The sequence below is a fragment of the Podarcis liolepis genome (genome assembly GCF_965112155.1).
Source record: "Podarcis liolepis genome assembly, chromosome: 5".
NCBI lineage: Eukaryota > Metazoa > Chordata > Lepidosauria > Squamata > Lacertidae > Podarcis > Podarcis liolepis.
In genome coordinates, this window is record NC_139556.1 from 39,152,438 (window position 1) to 39,178,196 (window position 25,759).

The 25,759-nt window shown below is 42.3% G+C and overlaps 1 protein-coding gene across 3 annotated transcripts in view; it reads left to right on the plus strand.

The window, feature by feature from the left end:
• KIF20B (kinesin family member 20B) overlaps positions 1-25,759 on the plus strand; it is a 119,164-nt gene that overhangs the window by 18,110 nt on the left and 75,295 nt on the right. For 2 of the 3 annotated variants that reach the window (XM_083502997.1, XM_083502996.1), the window contains exons 19-33: positions 294-453; positions 2,063-3,185; positions 5,734-5,872; positions 6,354-6,476; positions 7,585-7,642; positions 8,279-8,404; positions 9,074-9,213; positions 10,559-10,714; positions 12,245-12,412; positions 13,246-13,389; positions 14,211-14,411; positions 16,540-16,623; positions 17,771-17,915; positions 19,274-19,416; positions 20,832-21,156. In XM_083502997.1, the coding sequence (XP_083359123.1) occupies positions 294-453; positions 2,063-3,185; positions 5,734-5,872; positions 6,354-6,476; positions 7,585-7,642; positions 8,279-8,404; positions 9,074-9,213; positions 10,559-10,714; positions 12,245-12,412; positions 13,246-13,389; positions 14,211-14,411; positions 16,540-16,623; positions 17,771-17,915; positions 19,274-19,416; positions 20,832-20,903 (2,982 nt within the window). In that variant the 3' untranslated portion in view covers positions 20,904-21,156. Of the gene's footprint in view, positions 1-293; positions 454-2,062; positions 3,186-5,733; positions 5,873-6,353; positions 6,477-7,584; positions 7,643-8,278; positions 8,405-9,073; positions 9,214-10,558; positions 10,715-12,244; positions 12,413-13,245; positions 13,390-14,210; positions 14,412-16,539; positions 16,624-17,770; positions 17,916-19,273; positions 19,417-20,831; positions 21,157-25,759 lie in introns of those variants that run through there. The other variant, XR_014526174.1, reaches the window with a different exon arrangement.

Sequence of the window (25,759 nt, forward strand, 5' to 3'; positions counted from 1 at the left end):
TGAAATTGAAATGGCTATACAGTGGCACCTCGGTTTTCAAACATAATCCATTCCAGAAGCCCATTCGACTTCTGAAAAGTTCAAAAACCGAAATTTAATAGCCGCACCTAGGATTTAGGCTCTTGCACTCTGTGGAAGCCGCCTTTCCTGTTTGACTTTCGAGGCGCGTTCAAAACCCAAAGCAGTTACTTCTGGGTTTTCGGTGTTCAAAAACTGAAACGTTCGACTTCCGAGATGTTCAAAAACCGAGGTACCACTCTACTAAATTGCCTTCCCTTTTTATATTAATGCAGGAGAGCACAATAGCCAATATTAAACGACAAATGGCGCAGGAAAACGCTACCAGAGAAAGCTGCACCTGTTCTCGTCAGCCTGTGGAGAACTGTGTGGGTGGCAGAAGAAAACGATGCTTAGAAGATACAGAGGAGGTGGAAGGTCCACCTGCGAAGCAAGGTATCATTTCCTGTTCTGCAGATGCAGAGGCTCCTGAGGTCAAAAGCTAACTGCTTGTTAGAATGAGAACAAAAGAGCCCCAGCATAAAGGAAGGGTTGCGAAGAAAGCTGACTGTCAAATCAAACCAGGATATGCATCTTGCCTGAACTCTTTGTTGCTTATTGTTTTGTTTTATACAAGTCTGAAATAAAAGTGCCTTAATTACAAACTTCCTTTTCATGTTGTGTCTATTCCTCATAGAGTAGGTGTAAGTTATCCTTCCGCTATATGAGCTATCCTTTGCTTAGTGAATCTTCTTGTTCAGTTGCTGTGTGCATGTAACTTGATTTTTCTATGTGTTCTAGTCAAAAGAATTGTCCAAAATATCTGTGTAGGTCCAGTGCAAGCGTGATGCTTAAGCATCACAATGCTTAAACAATGTTTAAGCATCAGGCGTCTTCTGCAGGTTCCCACCTCTCTTCCATGCTCTTCCTTCCTTTTCAGCTTTTGCATGGTGCACAGCACTGTTATATCCACACTGAGGTTAAACTGGCCATGGTTAGCATTATTTGCCAGGTATTTGAGACAACAAAACAACAACACCACAAACTGGCTTATAAGTATAAAACCAAATTTACTAGAATAATAGCTAGAATAGAGATAGACTTGTAACCATTCAAACAACAAACATACTAAGGTGCCATGTGCAAAACAAAGCCTGCAGATACTGTAAACCTGGAGTAGATAAATGTACAACTGTATCTTAACTAGTTACATGTGCAGTAAATGTTATACAGACAGGATAAATGAGGCACTCAACAAGTAGCGTGAGTCCAATCACAGAACGGCAGCCCCGTGCTGCCACAACGGCAAGGGTAGCACACTGGAGAATATGAAAAAGTTTTTCAAAGCTGTGTTTCAAAGATTGAACTGGATGAGATGTTCTCCAATGGGTTTTGAGTTAGAAACACAAAGCCATATGCATGGATCAATCACGGGAAGGCAAATCAAAGCCACTACCCTGGTGAGAATAACACAAGTGGGCAAAAGGAGGCTTGAGCCTGTGAATACTTTCTTTATCCTGAGCAAACCGTTTTGTATGATTGGCTTTTTGGACTGATGAAGCGTGTAGCGAAACCTGTAATATATCTGGAGAACAGGTCTCCTTTTGCCCACTTGAGTTATTCTCTGAGTTATTCGTTGCCTTTTTAAAGCACGAAAGTGGTTCTTGTAATGTGAAGATGGTACTTCCTGGTAAAACATCTCAAAGCAGGATTACTCAGTATGGCAAGACCAGAAACAAAGGTAGCCAATAAATGACTGTAACTTAAAGGATAGTATTTAACTCCATTTACAGTAACTGTTAAAGTAAGCTTCCTAAGTCCTTGCCCATGATGATGCTCATATCTTTTTAGGTGTTGTAGTTGCCCAATCTTATCCCAAGATCTGAACTTTAGAATGGAGTAGAAATTAAAAAGATGGTCTCCAGCTGTGTGAAAGCACATCCATTTTTGAGTGAACTTGTACTATCCAACAATCTTTTTATTGGCCGCAGATCTTCTGGGAAATATTTGCTTGGTATTGGCTTACTGTTGGATAGAAGTAACCATCTTTTTAAAAATTTTGTAGGGTCAGTTATCAACCAGTCTAAAGATGCCACAGAGACAAAGAACACCAAAGAAAGGCAAGAAATGAAGGAAAAGGGAGCAATGATGGCATTGCAAGAAACCAATCGAATGTTAGAAATGCAGTTGGCTACGCTCAGGAAGGAGATGGAAAATCAGAAAAACGAGAGTGAGGGCTTTTCTAGAAAGATAGCCAGCTTGTGTCAGGAACGGTTTTCTTCAGAAGAAAGGGCTTCTGTCTTAAGCAGGGAACTCCAACAGCAGCTGGCTAATTGTGAGAAGATAATGGCTGAAAAAGTTGTGCTGAAAGATGAAAATAAGGGCCAAGAAGAGAAAATTCAGGCTCTCCTTCAAGAACTAGAGGCTGTCAGCCAAAATATTGCACAGAAAAAATCCAAGGTAAAAGAGGTTGAGGTAAAAATAGGCGAGCTAAGCAAGCTAGACCCACAGTGCCCCACTGTGGATATTGACTTGGCAAATCAATTGGAGAAGGCAGAGATTGCCAAAGGAGAGCCTGAGGAAACTCCTGCAACTGCTGTTCGAAAGAGCTCCTTTCATTGCAGCATTGAAATTATCTGGGAAATAAGCAAGCAGATTATTCACGCTTCCTCTCAAAAGAGCGCCCGTATTGAAGACCTCCTCCAGCAAGTTGAGCAGTTGCAGAGGCGGGCCTCGGATGCTGAGGATCAGGCATCTCGCCTAAAGTTAGAGCTGAGCGAAATGACCAGCCAAAGGGATGTATCCTTGCAGGAAAAGGAATGCCTCCTGAATCAGTTAAGGGACCTGCAACAGGAAAACCTGTGTTATGCTGAAAAATACAGGGAAGAGCAAAACAGAGCCCTTGGCTATTTAGAGACGGTTAAAAAAACGGATGGCCTGTTGGAAGAGTGTAGGGCGAAAGAGGCTGGCATAGCATCTCTGGAGCAAGCACTGAAAGAAAAAGAATCTGTAGTTTTAGCCATGGAAAGAGAGGTGAAAGACATGCAGGAGAAACTCAACCTTTCAGAATCCGAAATGCAGAGGTTAAGTGACCAGGAATCTCAACTGAAGGCAGAAGTTCTAGAGTTGAGGAATAATTTGAGAACCGTTGAAAAGAACAATGAAGAATCGAAGCAAGCAATGGAACGGTAAGAAACTATTTTATCTTCCTAAAATGCAGGCATGAGCATAAAAGGATGTTAGTTCTTGTATTGCTATGTTTATAGTTCTTTTTCCCAGGAGTGGCTTACATTGTGGTGGTCTCCTATCCTGACATTGCTTGGGGTCAGGTCCCCATTCCACCCTTTTAGCTTCAGTAGTTGAATTGTATTATGTAACAGAGTTCTTGATTGGCCCTTATGGTTTTATTGCAAATTGGTGTTGTTGTGTGCTGTCTCTCTTTCTGTGAAGAGACAGCAGTGAAAAAAATACAATGAAAACTTACGTGTCTTCAGACTGTTCTGAGCCATTTTTTCAAGTTATGAGCTTTAACTTTTTCAAGCTGTTCTAAAATAGTGTAGATTAAATCGAGGAGTGTGTAATAAAGGCATGACAAAGGCTTCAGACTTGTGCAGTTTCTCTGGGAGTAAGCCCCACTAATCAAGAATGGGATTTGCTTCGGAATAAGCAAGGCTGGGATTAGGCGGCACATTTTTTTTAAAAGGCTTTGAAAATAGGTTCATTGGATTTGAACACTGTTGAGTAACTGATGTCCCTGATGGGTAAAGGGGCACATGGCACAGGCAGCTAGTGACTTGTGTTGGCACCTCCTCCAACCTGGGGAATTGTGGTTGTCATATCAGCCAGGTTGTCCTATTGCCTACCTGGGTACTCAGGGTAACATCAGGGCAGATTTGAGAGTCAGCAAGGGGGAGTTGCTGTGGTCTATAGAAATCCCCCCTCCTCTCTCCCTCCTCTCTGTCCAGTGGGTGGGTGGGTTTAGAGTGTGTTTCTGGCGCTGGGCAATTGGGACAGATTAGGGGTTCTGCTGGTTTACTGCTTGCCTCGTTGCCCAGCAGTCTCCCTGCTTGAGCTGGTTTTAGAGGCCATGTTAAGGACTCCCAGACTTCTGGTTTTGGGGGATTTTTTTTTTAAAAAGATATTTATTAGAGTTTCCAATTTTTTACAAACAAAAAGAAAAAATAAACAAAAAATATTAAAAACACATAAATTTCACAACTTATTTTCTTATGACTTATTTCCCCGACCTCCTCATACCTCCCCTTCTTGTATACCCAGTTTGAATTGTTTATACAGCAAATCCTTATCTCAAAGCATTACAGCTTAAAAAGAAAAAAAAGAAAGAAAAAAGAAACACCTTATTTTCTCTCCAACATCTTAAATTGTTATAACTTTAAATTCTTACTTACAAAAAGAAAGTCATTTTATCATAATTACAGCTTGAAACCACTTAATTTCAATCCAACTGGTTTTGGGGGATTTCAACATCCAAGCCAAGGCGACTGACTCTGGGGTGGATCGGGACTTCATGGCTGCCATAATGACTGTGGGGTTCTCCTAACATGCTGCCAGCCCAATGCACACGGCAAGCCACACTCTGGCCCTTGTTTTCTCAACTGGGCAGGAACCCCCATCGTTCTGCTCAGACACTGAAGTCCAGCGCCGAGGGCCTTCTGGCGGTTCCCTCACTGTGAGAAGCGAAGTTACAGGGAATCAGGCAGAGGGCCTTCTTGGTAGTGGCATCCACTCTGTGGAACGCCCTCCCACCAGATGTCAAAGAAATTAACAACTATCTGACGTTCAGAAGACATATGAAGGCAGCCCTGTTTAGGGAAGTTTTTAATGACTGGTGTTTTAATATATTTTTAATCTTTCATTAGAAGCAGCCCAGAGTAGCTGGGGAAACCCAGCCAAATGGGCAGGGTATAAATACTAAATTATTATTATTACTATTAAAAGGGTGACGTAAAAGTGGGGGATATTGGCATCAGATCACTTTCTGTTGAGATATAGGCTTTTAGCACCTTTCCCCTCTCTGTAGAGGCAAAGGACCCGTTAGGGAGGTTGCTCTCAGAGGCTGATGGATCCAATGGGTTTTCAGACAGATCTGAGGGATTTTCTGGCTGATACGACTGGTGCTCCTGTCGAAGGCTTGGCCAACCTTTGGAGCACCCTCCCAGGCAACTGACAGATCATGATGGTTTTACTATTCATTGCCGAAATGTTCTTGCTGATGAAATTTTGCTGCTGCTTTATTGTGTCTGTCTTTATAGGTTATTGTATGCCTCTTATAGTAATGTATTCATTTCCCCCCAATTTTGTGTTAACGTTAATGCTTCCAACTTTATGTTATGCAATTTTATTTTATGTTATTTCATTCTCTTAAAAAAAAATTGTAAGCTGCTTGGAGAGTCATGTGGCAAGCGACTAATAAATTAAATCATTAATAATAATGTTATAATATTTCTACCAGGCTTGCTGAACCTGGTTGGAAAGTACTAACAGTGGTGGCAATAGCTGAGGCTTGGCTCATGCAAGCAGATGAATTCCACTGAGGCTTTAGTAGGGCATTTGCTGGGTGAGAAGTGCATATTGAACCAAAGAATCTGCAGTTAATAAAAGCTCCCGGAAACCCTCATTCTCTTCTGCTTCTTGACTTCCTAGAATTAGGCCCCAAGGCTTAAAGAAAAAAATTCTCAAATAATCCTCCCCCCCCCTGATGCTTTTACTTTCCAGGTTGACTAAGGAGCTCTCTGAGAGCACGACTTTTTCCTCCTGTCTACAAACAGAAATCCAACAGAAAAACGAAGAATATGCTGAACTGAAAGAGAAACTGGCTGATGCCAAAAAGCAAATCGAGCAAGTTCAGAGACAGGTTTGTAGGAGGAGCAGTCAGGAAAAAGCAATTTCTTTAATTTATATAATTCTTTAATATATATCAATAGATATCGTTATTGTACCGCTGGAATTAGACCACTTGCTCTTTATGTGAACTGCTTTGAGCACAGATGTGTGTATATGGAAAATGCAATCTAGAAATGAATTTGACCATGAGGAAATACCTCCTCCTGACAAACTTTCCCAGTCAGCTGGGGAGTGCAAGAGGTTGTGGGGTTTGGCCCCATCCAGTGCTGGCTGCTGGTCTGGTAGCTAAGAGAAAATTGGGTGCTCCTACCCCTACTGGACACCATTAATCTTACAGTATGCTTTGCTGGTTCACTTTTTCTGTGCCCTGCTCCTCGTGCTCCCAGTTGCAACCGAAGTGGGCAACTTTGAACCATGCAGTTGCTTGTGGCTTGTCAGTGCAGAAACAATAATACAGCATCAAACACCTAGAGACCTGAATCTCCTTGCAGGTGGGGGACATGCGTACTGAAGAGAAACTACTACGGAATAAAGTCAGTGAACTTGAAAAGGCCAAAAACCAGTTATCTGAAGAGCTGGTCATCAAGCAGCGAACTATCCAGGAATTTAAGAAGGTACTTGTTGTTGTTATTATAATAAAAATCATGTCTGCTTTTGTGTAATACTGTGAGAACTCCCTGCATAACAAATACAGAAGTGTTGGAGTATAGGGATTAAGCATATGACTAGGCTGTCCTGGGCCCTGACTGGTTGTGGCTGATGGGAGTTCTAGTCCAGCAGCTTAAGGCTACGTTCTGCTTCCTCCGTTGGACACAGAATACCTGCTGTCGGGAATCTCAACTGGGGAGGGTGCTGTCACATGCATGTCCTGCCTTCAGACTTCCCATAGGCATCTGATTGGCCGCTTGTGAGAACAGGAAGCTGAATTAGATAGACCTTTGGTCTGACCCAGTAGAATTCTTAGCATTGGTTACTCCTTAGACACAGCACTATCACCGTCTGTTCCCTATATTACGGATGGGATAATACAGGTATTTTGCACTGGCCCCGTGACGATATCGGAGGTTAATGAAGCACATTGAACACTTTTTAAAATGCAGAGTGAAAGTGTCAAGGAGCGTTTACACAAAACAGATCTCAAATAAGATCAGGAATAGGTCAAGAACCTTTGTGTGCCTATGTCCATATATGTTGTTCTCCATGCTGCACGGGTGCTGGCTTTTTTCAGTCTTACAATGAATTTCCCACTGTGTTTTGCACCTCTCTTCTGCATCACTATAATCCAGTAGCCTTCAGACCTGGGACCCATCTTTTTAACCCAAACCTGCATTGATAGACCTGTTTAATTTCTACCCATATATTTGTTTGCTGGTGGTACTGCTGTTTCAACCTATCTTGGATTGGGGATGATCTAGTTGTATTTCCCAACCCATCAGTTGAAGACCAATGCATCAATCTACCTTCCAGGTCTGCTGACTTTGCCATAGGTGAAGCCAGAGTTTCACAGTTGAGCTCAGTTTTAGAGTTACTGCTACTGAAAAGTTAGGCTGGATCTTGCCCTTCATCAGCATTAAGTTGGTTCAAAGGAAAACTGTTCAGTAGAGTTTATTTTTTAGATTGTTATTGTGTAACAAGACTTTAAATTTATGGACAGCTATTGATATTGACATAGTTTTCATTTTTGCACATATGCGTCTCCCCCCCCCCCCGTGTCCAAATTAGGAAGAGCTGAATAAGAAACTTGAAGAAGCTTTGCAGCAGTATCAGAAAGCATGCAAGGGTATGTAATGAACAGAGTTTGTATATTTTTACAGAGAAGTGTGCCCTAATTTTGGTTTATGCAAGTTGCTTATTGTGTTCACGGTGTTGAATATTTTTGTTCTGGACTATTATTTTAGTAGTCAAACTTTGCTATTTTTAAATATTGAGTTTGGCTGCAGCTCTAAACAAGTACAGTGGTACCTTGGTTCTCAGACTTAATCTGCCCCAGAAGTCAGTTCCAAAACCAAAGCATTCCAAAACCAAGGCGTGCTTTCCCATAGAAAGTAATGCAAAATGGATTAATCCGTTCCAGACTTTTAAAAACAACCCCTAAGACAGCAATTTAACTTGAATTTTACTATCTAACGAGAAATGAAAGCAGTAAACAATGTACTGCAGTCACACAATCAATCAGTAGCTGAACTGGGTTCCACATGGTCACAAAAATAAAACAAAACGAGCCACAATGATGCAAAATAATAGCAAAAACAGACAGACCTCAGCATAACACTCAAATCAGAAGCGTAACACTCAAAACGGATCATGTTCGGCTTCTGAAAAAGTTTGCAGTGTTTGGGTTCCAAGTTGTTTGAGCACCAAGGTGTTTGAGAACCAAGGTACCACTGTATGTCAGTATTTGTTAATATTTTTATAGATCTATCTTCCAAAGAGAAAATCATTGAAGATATGAAACTGACTTTGGAGGAGCAAGAACAGACTCAGTCAGAACAGGACCAACAACTTGAAGCCAGGTTTGAAGAGAATAATAAACTCATGGCAGGTACGTTATGAGGACAGGACAAGCTCCTTCACCCCATTTTTGAGCCCAACCTTCCCCCATCCCTTTGGTACGTATGTGTACCTCTTAAAATATATATTCTTTATAGTTAAAATTTTGTCAAAGCTTCTGTTGAATTTGAGAGGCATAGCCTTGTTAGTCCCTTATAGCAGCTTGAAGACGTAAGAAGTTTTGCTATGGCATAATAAATGTTCATGAACTGGAGCAGGGCTAGGGACGATATGATGCAACCTGGCTTGTGATAGGCAATTTTGGAGGATACAGACCTTCTAAATAAATAATATTAAATAATGTTAACTTGGTACTGGGTGGTGGTAGGGAAGAGAAGGAAGTGGAGTAGTTGAATATCATGCAGTGCAAAAAGTACAGTCTCTGACAGTACATTTCAAGTTGAAATAGCTGAAATCCAAGGACATATGAGCAACTTTTAATTAAAGAGAAATGCCAGAATCCACAGTTGGGAAATACTCTTATTCGGTCCAGCCAAAATGCCACAGAAGCAAGTTCAAGTTCTCCAGAACTCTTCACTGGGCAAGATGTTAAACAAATTGGGATCGGGGTGAGAAATGAAGGAGAAAGTCCAAAAAAATCCCTCCGACAATGCAGTTTATGCAGCCTCTTGCATTGTTATAAATGCATCTACCCCTGTAGATCTGGAAGCATGGAGGAAAAGGTACCGTGACCTAGAGGAGGAAATGAGGAGTCCAGCACAACAGAAGGTTAACACAGAATGTGAAAAAAGTACAGAGTTGCTCCGTGAAGAACTAAAAAAGCTGCAAGAGAAGCTGAAGGTAATGTTTGGGTTGCTGTCATGGTTTAAAGGTTCTACATGACTTTGTTGCAAACCACTTGGAAGACCTCGTTGCCATCTGTCCTGCCTGTTGTCAGAAGAATATTAATAAACTGCTACTGGATAATCTTGGCAGAAATTCCTGAGGGTAGAAGGGGCAGGTAAGCCTGAGCTTCTAAGACCCGTGTGTCTGGAACATCATTATCCAGCTGGTTTAATGATTTTCCACTTGGTGTGAGTCTGTCTGACTCAAGTTCACCTTAGTGAAACTGGTTGTTTTCCCCATCATGAAGGAGTAGTGTTACCTATGTAAACTACCCAAATGCCTGGGCAACTTGCACCTTTGACTGAACCAAAAGTATCTAGAAATGTGCATTTGCCTGGCCTGCTAATACTGGCAGGAGCAAGTTCCTGCTGGCTCCAGTAGCTTAGAGCTACAAGTGGGCTCTTCTTAGGCCTTCACTGGCCTCTTTATTTCTTCAGCTGCTGTAATTCCCTTCCCTGAACCTAGAGCCTTCTGAGGTGGAGTAGGCAAGTGGAAAAAGGATTGTTGCATTCATACTGCTGATAATCCTAAAGCTTACTCAGTTCTTCATTTCATACTTGGTAACAATGCTTGTTGTCCCATTACAACACACACAAAAACTTATTAAGGATAAATAATTGGAATAAGGGGCATAAAGAACAAGGCAAATAAAGAAACACTGATATTTTATACAATTATTAAAGGTCAGGTTATTATTCATCCCAGGTCATATATTTGATAGGAACTTGTACCAGGATCACAGATAATTTATGAGGGGTGTATTCTTTGTTAAAGATATGCCAGCTGCACTGATGTGCATAGAAACCTATTTTTTTCTTCGCTTCTCACTTCCCTTTGTGGGCCCCTAGCCTCATGCTGTGGCCCCCTACTTATGCATTTAATTGAGTTTCATTGCACAGCTTAAAGTTCTTGCACCAGGGGAACTGCTTAGTTGGGTACCGCCCATAGCTACCATGACAACATATTTGGGTGGAATCTGCCTTTCCCGAGAGTTGTTCATGTGGCTATGTACAATTTCCCAGACTCTGATGAAATGGAAGCTTCAACTTTCTCCCCTTTGCATGCCAAAAAGAGAGTGGGCAAAAGAAGAGCATGCAAACAGAAGGCTTGCCAATGTGGTATTCACATAATGCTAAACCATGGTTTGGCACTGCCTCTGAATGCAGCATAGCTTAGGAACTACTGTACAAATAACTCAGCAAGGGTGCTTCGTCTTGGTAGATTGACACTTTTTTCTGTAGAAAAGAATAACGTGTTCTTTCCAAACTGTGTGACAGCTAAAATTTTAACATTTTGACAGGAATATGAAGAACAACAGAAAACGGATCGCAAAAAGTGGCTGGGAGAAAAAATGGCTCTCATAACTCAGGCAAAAGAAGCAGAGACTCACCGTAACAGAGAGATGAGAAGATTTGTTGTAGACAGAGAACATCATGTGAAGCAGATGGAAGAAGCAGTGAGTAACCATGAGCTCCTAATGCGGCAGGTGTATACAGGAGGGGGGTGCTAAGAAGTAAGTTCTGCTGTGTTCAGTGGGATTTACTTTCAGGTAACTGGGTGTAGGATTGCAGTCTTAACCCTTCAAAAGATCAGCAGCCTCTTCCATAGAATTGTAGAATTGGAAGGGACCCTGAGGGTCATCTAGTCCAACCCCTGCAATGCTGGAATCTTTTACCTCACGTGGGGCTTGAACCCACAATCCTGATATTAAGACCCTCATGTTCCACCAGCTGAGCTATTTTGTACTGTTCCTACTCATAGCTCATAACGTAAAATACTATACCCCACTACCTTCTCTCCAGATTCAACATTTTTAATTAAATCACTTTTATTGATCATTTTCATATTCTGCCTTTTCTTCAAGCAACTCAGGGGGGTGACAGAGGTGCTGCATTTTATCCTTGTGACAATCCTGCAAGGCAAATGAAGCAAATGGCCCCAAATTACCCTTTCACTTCTGGTCCCACTCCAACCCTCTGTCCGTACTGGAATAGTATAATTGCGTTTTATTTTAGGCCGCCCTTGAAACTTTAATTTGTTCAAACCGAGGCATCACAGCCATTAGCCAGTGCTGATCACTCAGGCTGTATACTTGTGTCAAGAGAATTTCCCTGGCTACTGGTAAATACTTTGAATTTGAACTTTAGACCTTCAATCGGACTGGAGTCTCTTAGAATTCATCCTTCCATTCAGTCCCCTTGCCATGATCTGCAGATAGCGCCTTGTTCTAGGCTAGTCTTCCCCAACGTGATGCTCTCCAGATATTCTGGAATGCAGCTCCTTATCCCTGACCTTCAGACATGCTGCCTGGGGACTGTTGGGAAGGTATCAGCTGGAAGTCTGCACTGTGCCAATAATGTTCTCCTTTGGGGAACAAAATCCTGTACCTTCAAAGAATTGAAGGAGCCCAAAAATGTAATCCCAAATGTTGTAGATAAATGGGAATGAATTTACCAAAGTGGTGGGGAAACTTTTTGGATCAGATCGGTATCTTCCCCACCCTGCAGGTCAGCTTTTACAGGTCATAATGATGTCAAGTGATTGATAAGTGGGTGTTCCTGCCCACCTATCAAAGTTGGCCTGTGAAGGTGGAGATAGAACTTTCTGTGCATTAACTGATGCACAGGGAGTTAAATCCAGCTTTCTGCAGAGATCACCTGTTTGAGTAGCCAATCCAGCCACATCTCTATGTGATGTCATGTGTGCAGCAGGTAGGAGTGGTTTGGGGAAAATGACCTGGGAGTCCAAATGGGAAGGCCTGGCAGGCATAATTTGGCCCATGAGCCAGAGGTTCTCCACCCCGATCTGCTACTTCTCTACCAAACAATACAAACTAGTTTACAATTAGTATAACTTATAAAAAGACAAAAGCTTCCCTGTATTAAAAAACAACAACAACCCTGAAACATGTCCACAAAAAGTCATGCAGCTGGGACAATTTCTCCCTAAAGGGTTTTTACTGTGATTTTCAATTCCTTGCCTATAGGAAAAACTTGTCACTGAGAAAGATAATGATCTCCAAAAATGGCGGGCAGAGAGAGATCAGCTGGTGGCAGCTCTGGAAGTTCAGCTTAGCTCTCTACTTTCAAGTAATGCACAAAAAGACCAAGAAATAAAAGAACTGAAGGAAACTGTACTGAAAACTTCTGGCAAGGTCTGTGCAATGCCCTCTCCTTTTTTCGCATCTGCCTTTTTGTATTGATGTGTCTCTTGCACACGTATTCTGCTTTTTGTGAAATGTAGTGGAAGCATGCTTAAGGGTCTTAATGACATTTCCCCCACTGGAACTTGTTTGATATTTGCAAGTCCACTGCCTGGCCTACTGGGTTTTCAATGACTGTTAGCTGAATGAGTAAACTGACTCCATGAAACACATATCTAGGATGATCTGAAAGTTCTGTTGGTGTGGCATTCGGTCTGTGATGGACCATTCGCACAAAGTGATCACTTAATGTTGACCACCAAAAAAACCCGAGCATGTGGGGTGCAAACTTCTGAATTAGAAGTTGCTGGGGAAGAACAACAGCTTTTGCCATTGGTGGCCTCACAGATCACATCTGGCAGGCTACACGGCAAAAATGTGTTAAGCACTCTTGCTGATCTGCGTTGGAACAGGAACTACAGCATTTCTTGCAGTTCCAGATTCTTCAAGAATCTAGCTTGTGTTTTTGTAGCTGCTGAATCATGATGGGCATCTTTTTTGTACTATGTGCAATACAAGCTGGCTTTTTAATCATCAGGGATTTCTTTTGACAGATTCAGTGTGACAAATATGATTTGCACGTGTATTTTCAGAAATATTTTGGACTCCTTTTTTAAACAAACAGAATCATGCACTGAAACATCCACATCGAACGTATGTTGCAGTTGGATTAGCTTGTTTTTATATAAAAGAGTGGAATCTAATGTAGTGCACTTTAACCTGTGCTTGACCATTCATTTCTTGATAACACACAGTGCTTTTCTTTTCTTTTTGTCTTTTAAAAGGATTGCAAAATTACAGCTAAAGAATCTAGAGACGACGTTACAAATAATGTAAGACGAGTTAGTTCTGAGAAATCTACAACTATGTCACTCATTCCAAAAAAAGAAGCAGAAAACAAGATGGACAACCTCTGTGACTATAAACTGGTAATTTAATGTTTTTAGCATCTTACAATGGAATCCTATATGTTACCACTGTTCTCAATGGGACTTACACCTAGATAAGTGAGGAATGCAGACAAAGTCTCTTACTGTTAGGTCAGGTGCCATTTTTCCTGCAATTACTACTCATACTTAAAATTAGTAAATTTCAATACTTGTTAATAGGGGTGTTTGTGAATAAAATGTATATTATTTTGAATTTTATATTGATGATGATTATTGTTACATATAGGGATATTCACCTTCATTGTTTATATTCCTGGATTCTGACTGTCTCAACTAGAAACTGGGCACGTTGTGTTGCTGGTTCCATACCAGCAGAGATTCAGCAGGCCTCCCTCACTTTTGACTTTCAGGCACCTCTTGAAGACATCATCATCATCATTATCATCATCATCATAAGTTAACAAGTCCACTGTTCAAAACATTTTGATTAGCCAGGCATTTTTCTGTTTTTCATGGTTTGGATATTTTATTGTGTAGTGTATTTCTTGTACACTACCCTGATGTCTTATGAGTAGCAAAATATAAATAGTTATATAAATGGACATTTGTGGCTTTTCAGCAGCAAACAAGCTCTACAGAAGGAGGGCATTTCATAAGACAGGCGCTGTTTTGTTAGATAACTGGTTCTGCATCTTTTATTTTCTTTTCCATGCATATTCTGGTAGGCCTCCATCCTCCAATTTCTCCTTTTCCCTCGGGGCTCATGTGGAACTTGCCCTGGCGCCTGTCACTCTGAATGTTACCCATGTGGTTTTCATCCTCTCTTCTTTCCATTTTACGCTGCTTTTCTCCAACCGTAGGACCAGTCAGACACCATCCTGGATTCTTGTGAAGTATCTTCAGAGAGCAGCCAAGCCAGTCGATTTCCGAAACCTGAAATGGAGATTCAGTTCACACCTCTGCAGCCCAATAAGATGGAAGTGAAGCACCAGGGGAGTTCTGCCACAGTGACCATAAAAGTCCCCAAGGCAAGGAAAAGGAAGAGCAGTGCCATGGATGAGGTATTTAGTCATGAGATTGTTTAACGTTGTTCAGGGTGTGTGCACATACACAGTAAATACAGTTGTACCTTGGAAGTCAAACAGAATCTGTTCAATTTCTGAAACATTCAGAAACCAAGGCGCGGCTTCCGATTGGCTTCCGATTGCACAGGCGCACCGGAAACAGTAGCAGAAGCTGCACTGGGCATTCGGCTGCCAAAAAAAACGATTGAAAACCGGAATACTCACTTCTGGTTTTCGATTGTTTGGGAACCGGAACGTACAACTTCCAAGGTCAAGGTACGACTGTAGTACTTAAAATATTGATTAGAAAAATTCCCAAAAGTTTCAGTCCTAAACACATCTTAAAAACTCACAAACCCATTTGATGAAGTGGGCATGAAACCTTTATGTCACAATACATCTGTTATTCTTTAAGGTGCCGCAAGAAGCTTTGTTGTGCTTTAATTATATCATATTTTAGTTGCCCCTCTGGACTGTTCACAGCCGGAAACATAAATTCCGTCTTCTAGTCAGTTGCTGTCATCAAAGCAAAGGCGGCTCAAGCCAATGCATAGAGGACACCTCTGTATTTCCCAGGCGGAGGAGGTCACAGCCCAGGGAATTTGAATTTTACTTTTAGATTGGCTTTCTAGCTGAATGCAGCCTGTACTCTGATTATTGGCAGCCTTCCAATCAGTATGTCATTGACAGTGCTAGAACTGCATCAGGTTGTGCCCATAAAATATCTGGCCTTCCCTTCCACATAAGAGTCCCGCCAATTCATAATTAATTTTCACACTAATGGTAGCTTTCTGCTAAGGAGAGCAGTGTGTGGTCATTTTGGATCACTATCTGTGGCAGATACTTTTGGATACTTTTAACATCTGTGTTAAAACTTCAAAAGAGTGCTTCAGAAGGGACCACATGAATTCATGAATACTTGGAGGAGGTGAGTTCACTGGAAAAATAACTGGTCTCAACTATTTTTCTTCAAGACAAATACACTCTCAAGATGCTGGAAAAGCAGAGTTAGGAATAAATGCACTTCTGATGGTCTCAGTCAGGTACTGGATCGATCTCTTTGAGCTCTATGCTCTAGATGTATGTGTAGATGACAGCAGTATTAGTTCTTCATATTTCATGTGTAGCGTCATAACACTTCAATGAAACTAAACCATAGCTAAATTCAGCTTCCAGAGCCCATCTCTCATCAACCACCTATTACCTATTGCGGATAATCTGCTATGCTAGTATACTTGTTTGTCACTCAGAACAGGAGATGTACAACAACTGAAATCAGCCCGCCAGTAACTTGTGTCAATTAATTCTAAGAGGCACTTGGGCTACAGTCTTAAGCATCTGTACCTGAAAGTAAATTCTACTAAAATGGGTTGGATTTCCTGCATCAAATGGTTTTGGTGTGTGTTTGTTTTATATTGCAAGTTATGAGAAACTTGCTCAGGAACTGGGATTATAAAGCTGGCCTTTATTGGTGACAGCACTTTAAAATTCAAAAACTTAAAAAAAATGAATGGACTGTTTTTCTTTAATTGAGTGGTGGCGATGGAGTCCTGAACTCGATCATCTTCCCATTTAGACACGCAAGCTCCCGCTATATATTCTTTAGTGGACTTTAGTGGTTTATCAAATAGTGTTTGCTACCTCACCCTTGGTTTAGCCTGAACCTACAGGGTGTCGACATCTTGACAGAAACCTGCAAAAAGGTCCCGACTATTCCACCAACCTGAATCATGCTAGCTATTCATTACAACATAAGCAAACATTCCCATCTTATTGGCCTATATGCTGGCTGTCAATGCTAGATGCTGCCATACTGACTTCTGTAGCTATTAAAAAGTTGCCCTTTCACTTCGCTTCATTATATTTCTTTGCATAATTAACACACAGAAGAGATTAGGTGAAAGTGGATTAAAACAGCGGTTTTAGTCTTTCCATTTCATTTCAGAGCATGCTTCTTGTTTAAGTAATGTTGTATAACAAGTTCATGAATTTCTGAGCATTGCTTTTAGGTAGATTTCTAACACTAGTTTTCTTTTTCCTTTGAGAAACAATAGTTTTCTTTTAACTTAAACGGCCCTTCTTAGAAATAGTCCTTGGGCGCTGAGCATGCTGCTTTGTTTTTAAGGACTTCCTGAAGAGTGAAAATGAGAAGAACGCTCCATCCCCAGCTAGTACCTGGTCCGGTTCATTATCCAGAGAAAAGAAAAAGGTGTGTGTTTGCGTACATGTACGTATGTGTGGGAAGGGTTGTATCCAATGACTTTAATGATGCAGTTGTCCACTTTAATATGAAATCACCATTTTGACTAGCAGATGCTCCCCAATGCTTTGGGCTGTTACAGGTCATACCCACTTTGGGTGGAGGTTCCGTTTCTGGCCCCTGCACGCATTGGTGAAGTAAGCCCATTCCACCCTCTTTCAGGTCCAAAAGGACCCACGTCAATTGGACGTGTGCAAAATGGTCATCACCTGCACAGTCATACCTTGGAAGTTGAACAGAATCCAGTCTGGAAGTCTGGTCGACTTCCGAAATGTTCGAAAACCAAAGCGCAGCTTTGGAAGCTCCTGCAGCCAATCGGAAGCCATGGAAGCCCTGTTGGATGTTTGACTTCCGAAAGAACATTAAAAAACTGGAACACTCCTGGTTTTTGATCATTCGGGAGCTGGAACATATGGGAGCCGAGGTACGACTGTACTCAGAACACTCGTAAAGTGTTTTGGAAATCCCATTGGGGCATACCAGCACTCCAGAAACCATTAGTGTAATCCCTCCGCTGGCCTCTGGAGGGTAGTTAAGCTCTACCTTAAAATCCTGTGCAAATAACTTTTATAATAAAGGCCTCAGCTTTATTACAGTGGTGCCCCGCAAGACGAATGCCTCGCAAGACAAAAAACCCGCTAGACGAAAGGGTTTTCCGTTTTTCGATGCGCTTCGCAAGACGAATTTCCCTATGGGCTTGCTTCGCAAGACGAAAATGTCTTGCAAGTCTTGCGATTTTTTTCGCTCCCCCCCCTTTTCTAAGCCGCTAAGCCGCTAATAGCCTTTTAGCCGCTAAGCCGCTAAGCCTTTAATAGCTGCTAAACCGCTAATAGCGCTAATCCGCTAAGCCGCTAATAGGGTTGCTTCGCAAGATGAAAAAACCGCTAGACGAAGACACTCGAGGAACGGATTATTTTCGTCTTTCGAGGCACCACTGTAGTTGTATTACACTGTAGCAGGATCCTGCCCCTCCCTCCAGAAGATCAGCTGCTTGCTTGCCCACAGACAGTTGGTTATATGATGGCAAAAGTCTTTCAGACTGCACTAGATCTCAAGCCTACCATCCTAAGTGTCGTGATGTTTTGTGTCCCTCCAGACTGCTCCTGACGGCTCTCCTAGAAAGGATTATCCCTTAAGAAGCAAACAACTTGCATCGGCTATAAGGTCACCTGGGAATGTGGGTGGGGCACTACAGAAAGTTGGCAACTTCTTTCAGAGTTCTACAAACCTACAGTCCAAAGGTAAACAGCAAACCAGAGATTAATTTATTTCATCTCCTAAAGGTTTTCTGTAACTCCTACTCTAAAGGAGACAGCTTATGTTGAATCACATGGGGGAAGAACTGAGTTTTCATGTCTGGGGGATCTGTCTTCCATTTCCCCTGTTTGCAGTTTTTTCTAGGAGGCACACTTAAAGCTGTAATAACACTCTTGTAGTCTGATCCTCTTGCAGAGCAATGACTTGGAGGTGGCTTCAGCCCCTTTGCTGCAGCATTGTCAAACATTGGTTTGGGTGTGAGGCTAGGCCTGGGGAGACCTGGGTGTGAATCTCCAATCAGCGATGAAGCTTGCAGGTGACCTTAGAGCAGTTGGTGTCATGGATGCAGAGGAGTGCTGGGAGGCACCAGCTGGAGAACCCCAAGGGGAAGAAGGATCAGAGCCAGGGGCGTGGTGGTGGGACGATGAGGAGCAGTCAGAGGGAGAAGAGAGAGGGGACTGGAAGTGTCAGAAGAAGCAAGAGAGTTTAGTGAGGAGGAAGAGGCTGTGGCAGAGAGCAGTCCAGACTCAGAGGTAGGAGATGAGGGGGGCCAGAAGACAGAGATAAGGCAGGCTGCTGAAGAATCTAGGGAAGCCCCCACTCCTGCTGCAACCAGCTCCCCTCTCCCCTGGTCTCTCAGAACATGCAGAGAAATGAACGAGAGGCAAGTTGACAAAGCCTTAGGGTGCTGGGGAATGAACTGGGGGGGTGACACTCAGTGGGAAGGTGAGGACTTTCACTCCTCGCATCTGTCTCATTGGGGCAAGACCTCCTTGGGAAGGGTTGATAGGATCACTAAGCCTGCACTGTTTTGGTTTCTTTGAATAAAGAGTTAACTTCACTGATGGCAGTGATTTTTATTGCTGACCGACACTTGACTCCTGACAATTGCTTTCTCTCAGCCTGACCTTCCTCAGGGCTGTTGTCAGGTTAAAAGGGGAGAGGGGGGAAGAACCACATATCCTACCTTGAGCTCCTTGGAGGAAAGGTAGGAAAGGTAGGCTATACACTGTGCCCATTTTTGCTGCATGCATTCCAGTTGTCTTGGTCCTGGCTTGTGAAACCGGACATCAGGAGAGTATCTTTTTGATGAAGGTTCCAGTGTGGTGGCTTAGGTAAAAGAACAGCACAAGCAATAAGATGTGCTTGCCTTATATTTACTTATTTGCATTATACTTATTTCAAATGGTTCCTATTACATTTTTTAAAAAATTGCTACCTTTATTTGCTGTTCATTTGATATATGGTCTTCTGCTGTGGATGCAATCCTGTGGGGAAGGGATGCACCTGTGCAGTTTTGCACATAACAGAAGGGTAAAATGTTGCGAAATGCCTCTTCCAGCCAAGAAGCTGATGGCAACGATGAAATCTCCCAGATCTACGGAGCAGGAGTCCATTAAAGAAAATGATAGCAAGCCAAAGCGAGCAAGGCGCAAGCTGTACACAATGGATATTTCTTCCCCTATGGAGTTCTCTGGACAAGTGGTAAGCGGTATCGTGAAAAAAGTTTTTTTTAAGGAAGCTGCCCTTGGGGGACAACTCATCTGATAAATTAATTTATTACCTCTCCTTCAGTCCAAGATCCTGGAGTGGGGGTGTATCATAACAATTTAAAAGACAGCATTAAAAAATTGTTTAAAACAAATTGCAATCGCAGGGATAGAGTGGGTCCTAGACAGTTACATCTTGTGCCAAAGGCCAGGGTAAAGTTTGTGTCTTCAGCATACAGTGGAAACTACTATTGAAGGTACAAGATGCATGAGCTCCACAGTTTAGGGGCTGCCACAGAGAATGGGACACCTCCAAGCACCTGAGAGCGTAGAACAGCCGCCTTCGTTCATCTTAACACCCATGACGTGCTGTAAGGAGGAAGTCTTTCAGCTAGTTGGGTCCAAGTCATTTAGGGCCAACTAATGTGAGCATACCTTGAATCAGCCCTGGAAATGAGCTGGCAGCCAACTGGACACTATTATATAGCACAGATAGACGAAAGGGATTTAGGCTGTGTTTAACCCTCTTTCCCTATGCTTCCTGCTATTGGAAGCTGCATTAAACAAATATGCTAGCTTAATCTACTGGAAGTATGGCGGAACAAACACATTTCATTTTATGCCAGAGGCTCTCTTCTCCCGCCACCAAGCCGTGATTTTACACATATCTGCTAAGGTCCGCTGGGACTTAATCCGAAGTAAACACACATAGAATTGTAGTAAGGACTTGCCACCAAGGGCAAACCTGTTTCAGCTAGGGTTTCCAGGAGGGCTTCTGATTCCCATGTGGTCGACAATGGCAACAACAGAGAGGTGTCTTCCTCTCTAAATTAGCCTATTGAAACAAAGTGGATTTTGGGGCAAGGGGCAGGAGTGGATTTTGTTGTGAAAGGGTTATGAGCCCAGTTCTGATTCTGAACACAATTCCTGGGATTAGGGTGTGCTCATAGGTACCCTGTTTCTTGGTGCACATCCTCTTTCCTGAGCTGCTATTTTGTACCTGTCTCTGATTGGTTAACTTCAGGGCTTGTAGAACCCTGAGGTGTGCCAACGCCTGGTCTGAGTAGTTCATCATGAGTTCAGATTCCTTGTCAGCCCACATGGGACAGAGTGTAAGATGTTCATTTCTACATGACTTAGTCAACTAACCGCTGGGAGGGGTTCAAGAAGCTTTATCATGAGCATAGGGGTGCAATTACTGAGACAGCAAAGCCATTTGTCCCTGAGAGTAAGCTGTCCAGGCACGCAGGGCCCTCAATCATGGAAAACACTCTGAAGTCTAGAGATTCTTGGCCACTGATCTCACACTTTTATACCGTTCCAAAAAAGTTCTTAGAAAAGTTTCACTTAGTTTGGTCCAGTAGTTATTCACTTGATCTGTTAACAGCAGTTCCTTAAATTCCTTTTCAGATCGTAATGGATCAAAAGGAAAGCGATCACGAAATCATCAAGCGACGGCTCCGGACAAAAAAACCACATTGATTTTAGTGTGGGTTATGTGTTGTTGTGTTGGTTTTTTTTTTTTTTTACAGAGAATCATGTACATAACATAATCCTCAGCAGTTGAATTTCGGAGCACAGCTCTTCTGAAGTGGAAAGTGGGTGTAGATTGGAAATAGTATAGCATCTGTACTATTAGTTATATGTACAACTTTGTGCATCCTACTAGTGTTTTGAAATTCCTGTATAGGCTTTGTTGCAGCTGGGAGGATTAAAATAATTGACATCGTTTTGATGTGTGTGTTTGTGTATGTCTTTGTTTCCATCTATTCTCTCCAGAGACAATAATCCACAGCAGTTGTTCTGATCCACAGACCCAAACAAGGGTCTGTGTGAGTGGTTTGATGCAGGGATACCAAAGTAGATTGTCAAAAATGCCGGAATGGCCAGCTCTAATGCTCTGTTAAAGAAGAGTGAAAACTTACAGCACAACCTGCAGAGTTTCACTGCCTTTACAGACATGGGATGGACACCACAGCACTGAGGTTGTGATCACTTTTCCAACAAGCGCTAATATGTTAACCATTGCTTATATCGAAGACAGCATACATCAGTTTGGCCAGAACCTCCACCTGACCCATGAGAGCATAAGTGGCAACTATCCAAGGCTTACTGATATCTCCTGTCTCTGGGCCCAGAGCCCAGCATCCCAGGGCCCACATAAAAGTGAGCCAATTAGCATATATCAAAGCAAGTGACTATAATCATATATGAGCTCACTCTTGTAAAAGCTACCAATTAATTGTAGGGTTATCTCGACTACCAAGATGGTGTTTGCAGAGCTTCCAGAACATCTTCAACACAGTGTTGAGTGCATTCTGTGAGTCTGTACTTGTACCAGGTCAAATTAGAAATTTGGCATGGGGCTGACAGGTTCAGAATCTTTGCTTTCATTGCATATTTCTTTTTAATCAACTTCATCATCACTTATATCCGCCTATCTGACAGGGTTGCCCCAGCCACTCTAAAATCTTCCCTACCCAGGGCTGCATTCAGATGTCTTCTAAAAGTTGTATAGTTACGTATCTCCTTGGCATCTGATGGAATGGCTTTCCACAGGGCGAGTGCCACTGCTGATAAGGCCCTCTGCCTGTAACCTCACTTCTCGCAGGGAGGGAACCTCCAGAAGGCCCTCAGAGCTGGACCTCAGTGTCTGGGCTGAACGATGGGGGTGGAGATGCTCCTTCAGGTATACTGGGCTGAGGCCATTTAGGGCTTTAAAGGTCAGCACCAAGACTTTGAATTGTGCTTGGAAACATACTGGGAGCCAGCAACCTGAGTTTATAGACTGGGGAGGGTAATCTTAATTTCAGGCAGTCTTTGGCATTATTTGGTCTCCCAACACTGCAGTCAACTCCTCCTCTCCAGACCACTCCTCTCTGAATTGCTCTGTACATGTGCAAGAGGAATGAGTGGCTCAGAGAGAAAACTATATTTTGATGCGGGTGCAGTTCATGTTCCACCCACAATTCGCTGCAGCCTTCAAATCTCAACAGCCCCTTCATAAGAAAAAGAGTCTCCACTCCTCTATTAAAGCTATGAAGGCTGTTTAAAACTTGCCAGCAGCGCCCACTTGGGGGTGGGAGGGTTGTGAAGCTGAGCTGTACTTCAAGTATTATTTGCTTCTGGTAGTGGCACTCATAAGAAACTTCCACCTGAGCTCACCTTGTGTGTGTGGGATCACCTTTATGAGCTCCGAGAAGTGGCTGCCCCCACTAAGTTGCTACAAGTATATTAAGACAGCCTCTGTATTCCATATTTATCACTCCAGATAGGTTGGCTCCCCACCCCCCCAATCATTTTGTTTCAATGACAGCAGAGGCGAACACTTTAAAAAACTGCCTTCTTTTCTGTGAAATAATGGAATTTAAGTGAAACTCCATTAAGAGAGAGAGCTCTTCAGCTTGGTTAGGGCTGTTTTGATGTACCCAGTTCTAAATGCATTGGTTTCGCACTGAGATAATCTCTGCTTTTAAAAGAAAAACAAATTAACAAGTGTTCTTGGGCTAAATCCGAACAGTATATACTTACTTTAATGACTGTGCTAATGCACATTTGTGCAACTGGCAGGGAGCGAAATTAAGCACTTCAAAAAGTCTCACCACATTAATTCTTCACTTCCCTCAGCCAACACAAAATGTGTGCTCTTCTTTATCTTCTAGTGTCCAAGCAACATATGGAAGTATTGAGGACTGAGCCCCACATTAATTCTGTGTGGTAGCTCCGTGCGGGTCGCCTTCTGACAATGTTTGTCCTCCCAATGTTGCAGTTTGAGTGTGAATTTGTTAGATTTGACAAAACCAATGAGCAAGAAAACCGGCCTTTTCATTGCTCCTCACCATGCTTCCAATAGGTTGTCAGCCTTAGTTCAAAAAGCTGTGTAGGTGTGTGTGTTCAGTTAATATATTTGTTCTTCTTAAACAAATTTAATATGAAATTCTAAATTTTTAAAAAAGGACTTTGGAAAGAAGTGGTTTAATGATGTCAAAGGATTGCAGTAAGTTGGCAGCGCACCCAGCAATGTCTTATGCTATAGAACAGGGATGGGGAACCTTTTTCACCCTGGCATGTGTTTCCTTCTGGACAGCATCCTGAGGACCACATGCCATTGGTAGGCATAGCAGTGAAAGCAAAATTTACGTTTTGCATAGCTGAGCCGGCTATGTTCTACACCCCTGCCTCCTGTATCCTGCATTTAGGCAAGCAAGATGCTTTATTAGAGTTCAAGGACAGATTCACACCAGGCAAAAGTACTTGAGGGAGAAAACGGGGCCAGTAATTCTGTGTGGCCAGACGGAGAGTTCCATGGGTCACAGAGAGACCTAGAGGGCTTGCTGTTCCCATCCCCTGCTATACACACACACAGCTGGTTTCCCCACGAGCTCAAGATATTTGAAGACGATTGAATATTACATTATTTTATATAAGTTGCTCCATTTTAAAGTTATGTTTTAGTATGACTTTCTTCTATTGGATCTGATCATCATAAGGTGTGTGTTGTATATTTTGTTGCTATAAATAAACCACCTTGTGTATAGTAATACAGAAAGGCTGTACACAAATTAAAAGTGAAGTGAAATGAAATGAAAAATAGGCTTGGTAAAAAGATAGTTTATCTGGGCAAAATTCAGCGTGCTTGCTTCTACAAACAACTTGTAGGTCAAATGATGTATGTCTGTACACAAACTTGGTCAAAACTCCACACATCTAACCAGGATCCGCTAGATGGCGCTTCAACACTTAAAAACAAAAATCACATTTAAAGAAAATCTGGTCTCAAACGACTTATTTCCCCTGAGCCACAGAAATAAAAGGGAAGTAAATAACTTTTTAAAAAATCTAAACAAAGGCATTAAATAACAAGGCCTACGGGTCACTTTTGAGGACTAGTCTAATTTGCGCAGCTTCTAGTCTTTGTTAGAATAAGGCAGGAAGTAATAAATTGCACATGGCATGGCCTAACGTGTGGCATGTCAAGCTGCTACAAATAATAGATTATTTGTTCTATAGGCGGGAAAGGTTTTTTGGCACAAAAACTTCCAACCAGTGGCTAGACGGCAGGCCTTGCCTTCCAAACTATTTTCATTGCTTTTAAGTAATCCCTTTTAAAAAGAATTTGTTTAATAGCCAATCACTCCTATTTATTTTAATGCTGGTATTATTACTATTATTTTATTTATTTGTCACTGAAATTATGTTGCGCCCTTCCTCCTCAAGGTGCCCAACTCTAGAAGAGCTGCGAAAGCAAAAATATCTAACTTGGGTGGTGCTTCTTAAAACCAACCCAAGTGCAAATATATTGGTATAGTCATTTCTGCAGCATCTGTCAGACAAGAAAAGGTAGAAGAAACAAACTTCATTAGTAGCTACAGAAGCCGCTTTTAGGCATCCTTGTTCAGGCTGCTTTCCAAAACTGGATAGGTCTGCCCTCTGAAGTCCTGGAGTAAGAGGCAGATCATGTGATCAGAAGGGCTTTAGCTCATTGGTAGAACATCTGCATTACACCCAGAAGGTCCATAATTGAAACACAGCATCTCCTGGAAACATCTCTGATGAAAATAAGGATATCCCATTCCATAATGATAATTTTACTATTTATACCCCACACACCTTACTGGGTTACCCCAGCCACTCTGGGTGGCTTCCAACATACATAATTAAACATTTAAAAAAGCCACTTCCCTATGCAGGATTGTCTTCAGACGGCTCAGGGGTTGCATAGCTCCATACCCCCCAACATTTCTGCAACGAAAATCGGAGCATCCTAAGGAAAAGTGGGATGTTCTGAGATCAAATCAGAAACCAGGACCTCTAAATCAGGGGCATCCCTGGAAAATAGGGACACTTGGAGGGTCAGTGTAGATATTACTGAACCAGAAGGGCCCAGTGGTCTTGATGCACATAGAGACCTATAAGCTCAGCTAACTAGCCAGGCTAGAGGCCTTGTGTCTATTGTTTCTTTGTAGTGCCTTATCTTGTGCTAGGAGCAGCTTTACTCCCAAGGTTGTAAACACATTCCTAAGTGTCTACATTTGACAATGAGATGTGCTGTGCTCACATGTGCTAACCCTCTCAGGTAGAAAAGAATGCAAAGAGACCATGTGCAGCAGGGGTTGCTTAGTGAGGGAGTCCTTTGTTTCCTTGCCTAATGAATAGGTAATGAAGGAAAGACCATACATGGTATAATTTGTATTGTGTTGTAACTTTAGATTGGAGGAAGTTTATGCATATGTGTTGCTTTAATAGACAACAGCTATGTATATTAGCAGGCCCCACCCTTTGGGGCTGGCTCAGCTTTTGGAGAGTGACCCCACTGAGCCATTATTGCTAGCAATAAA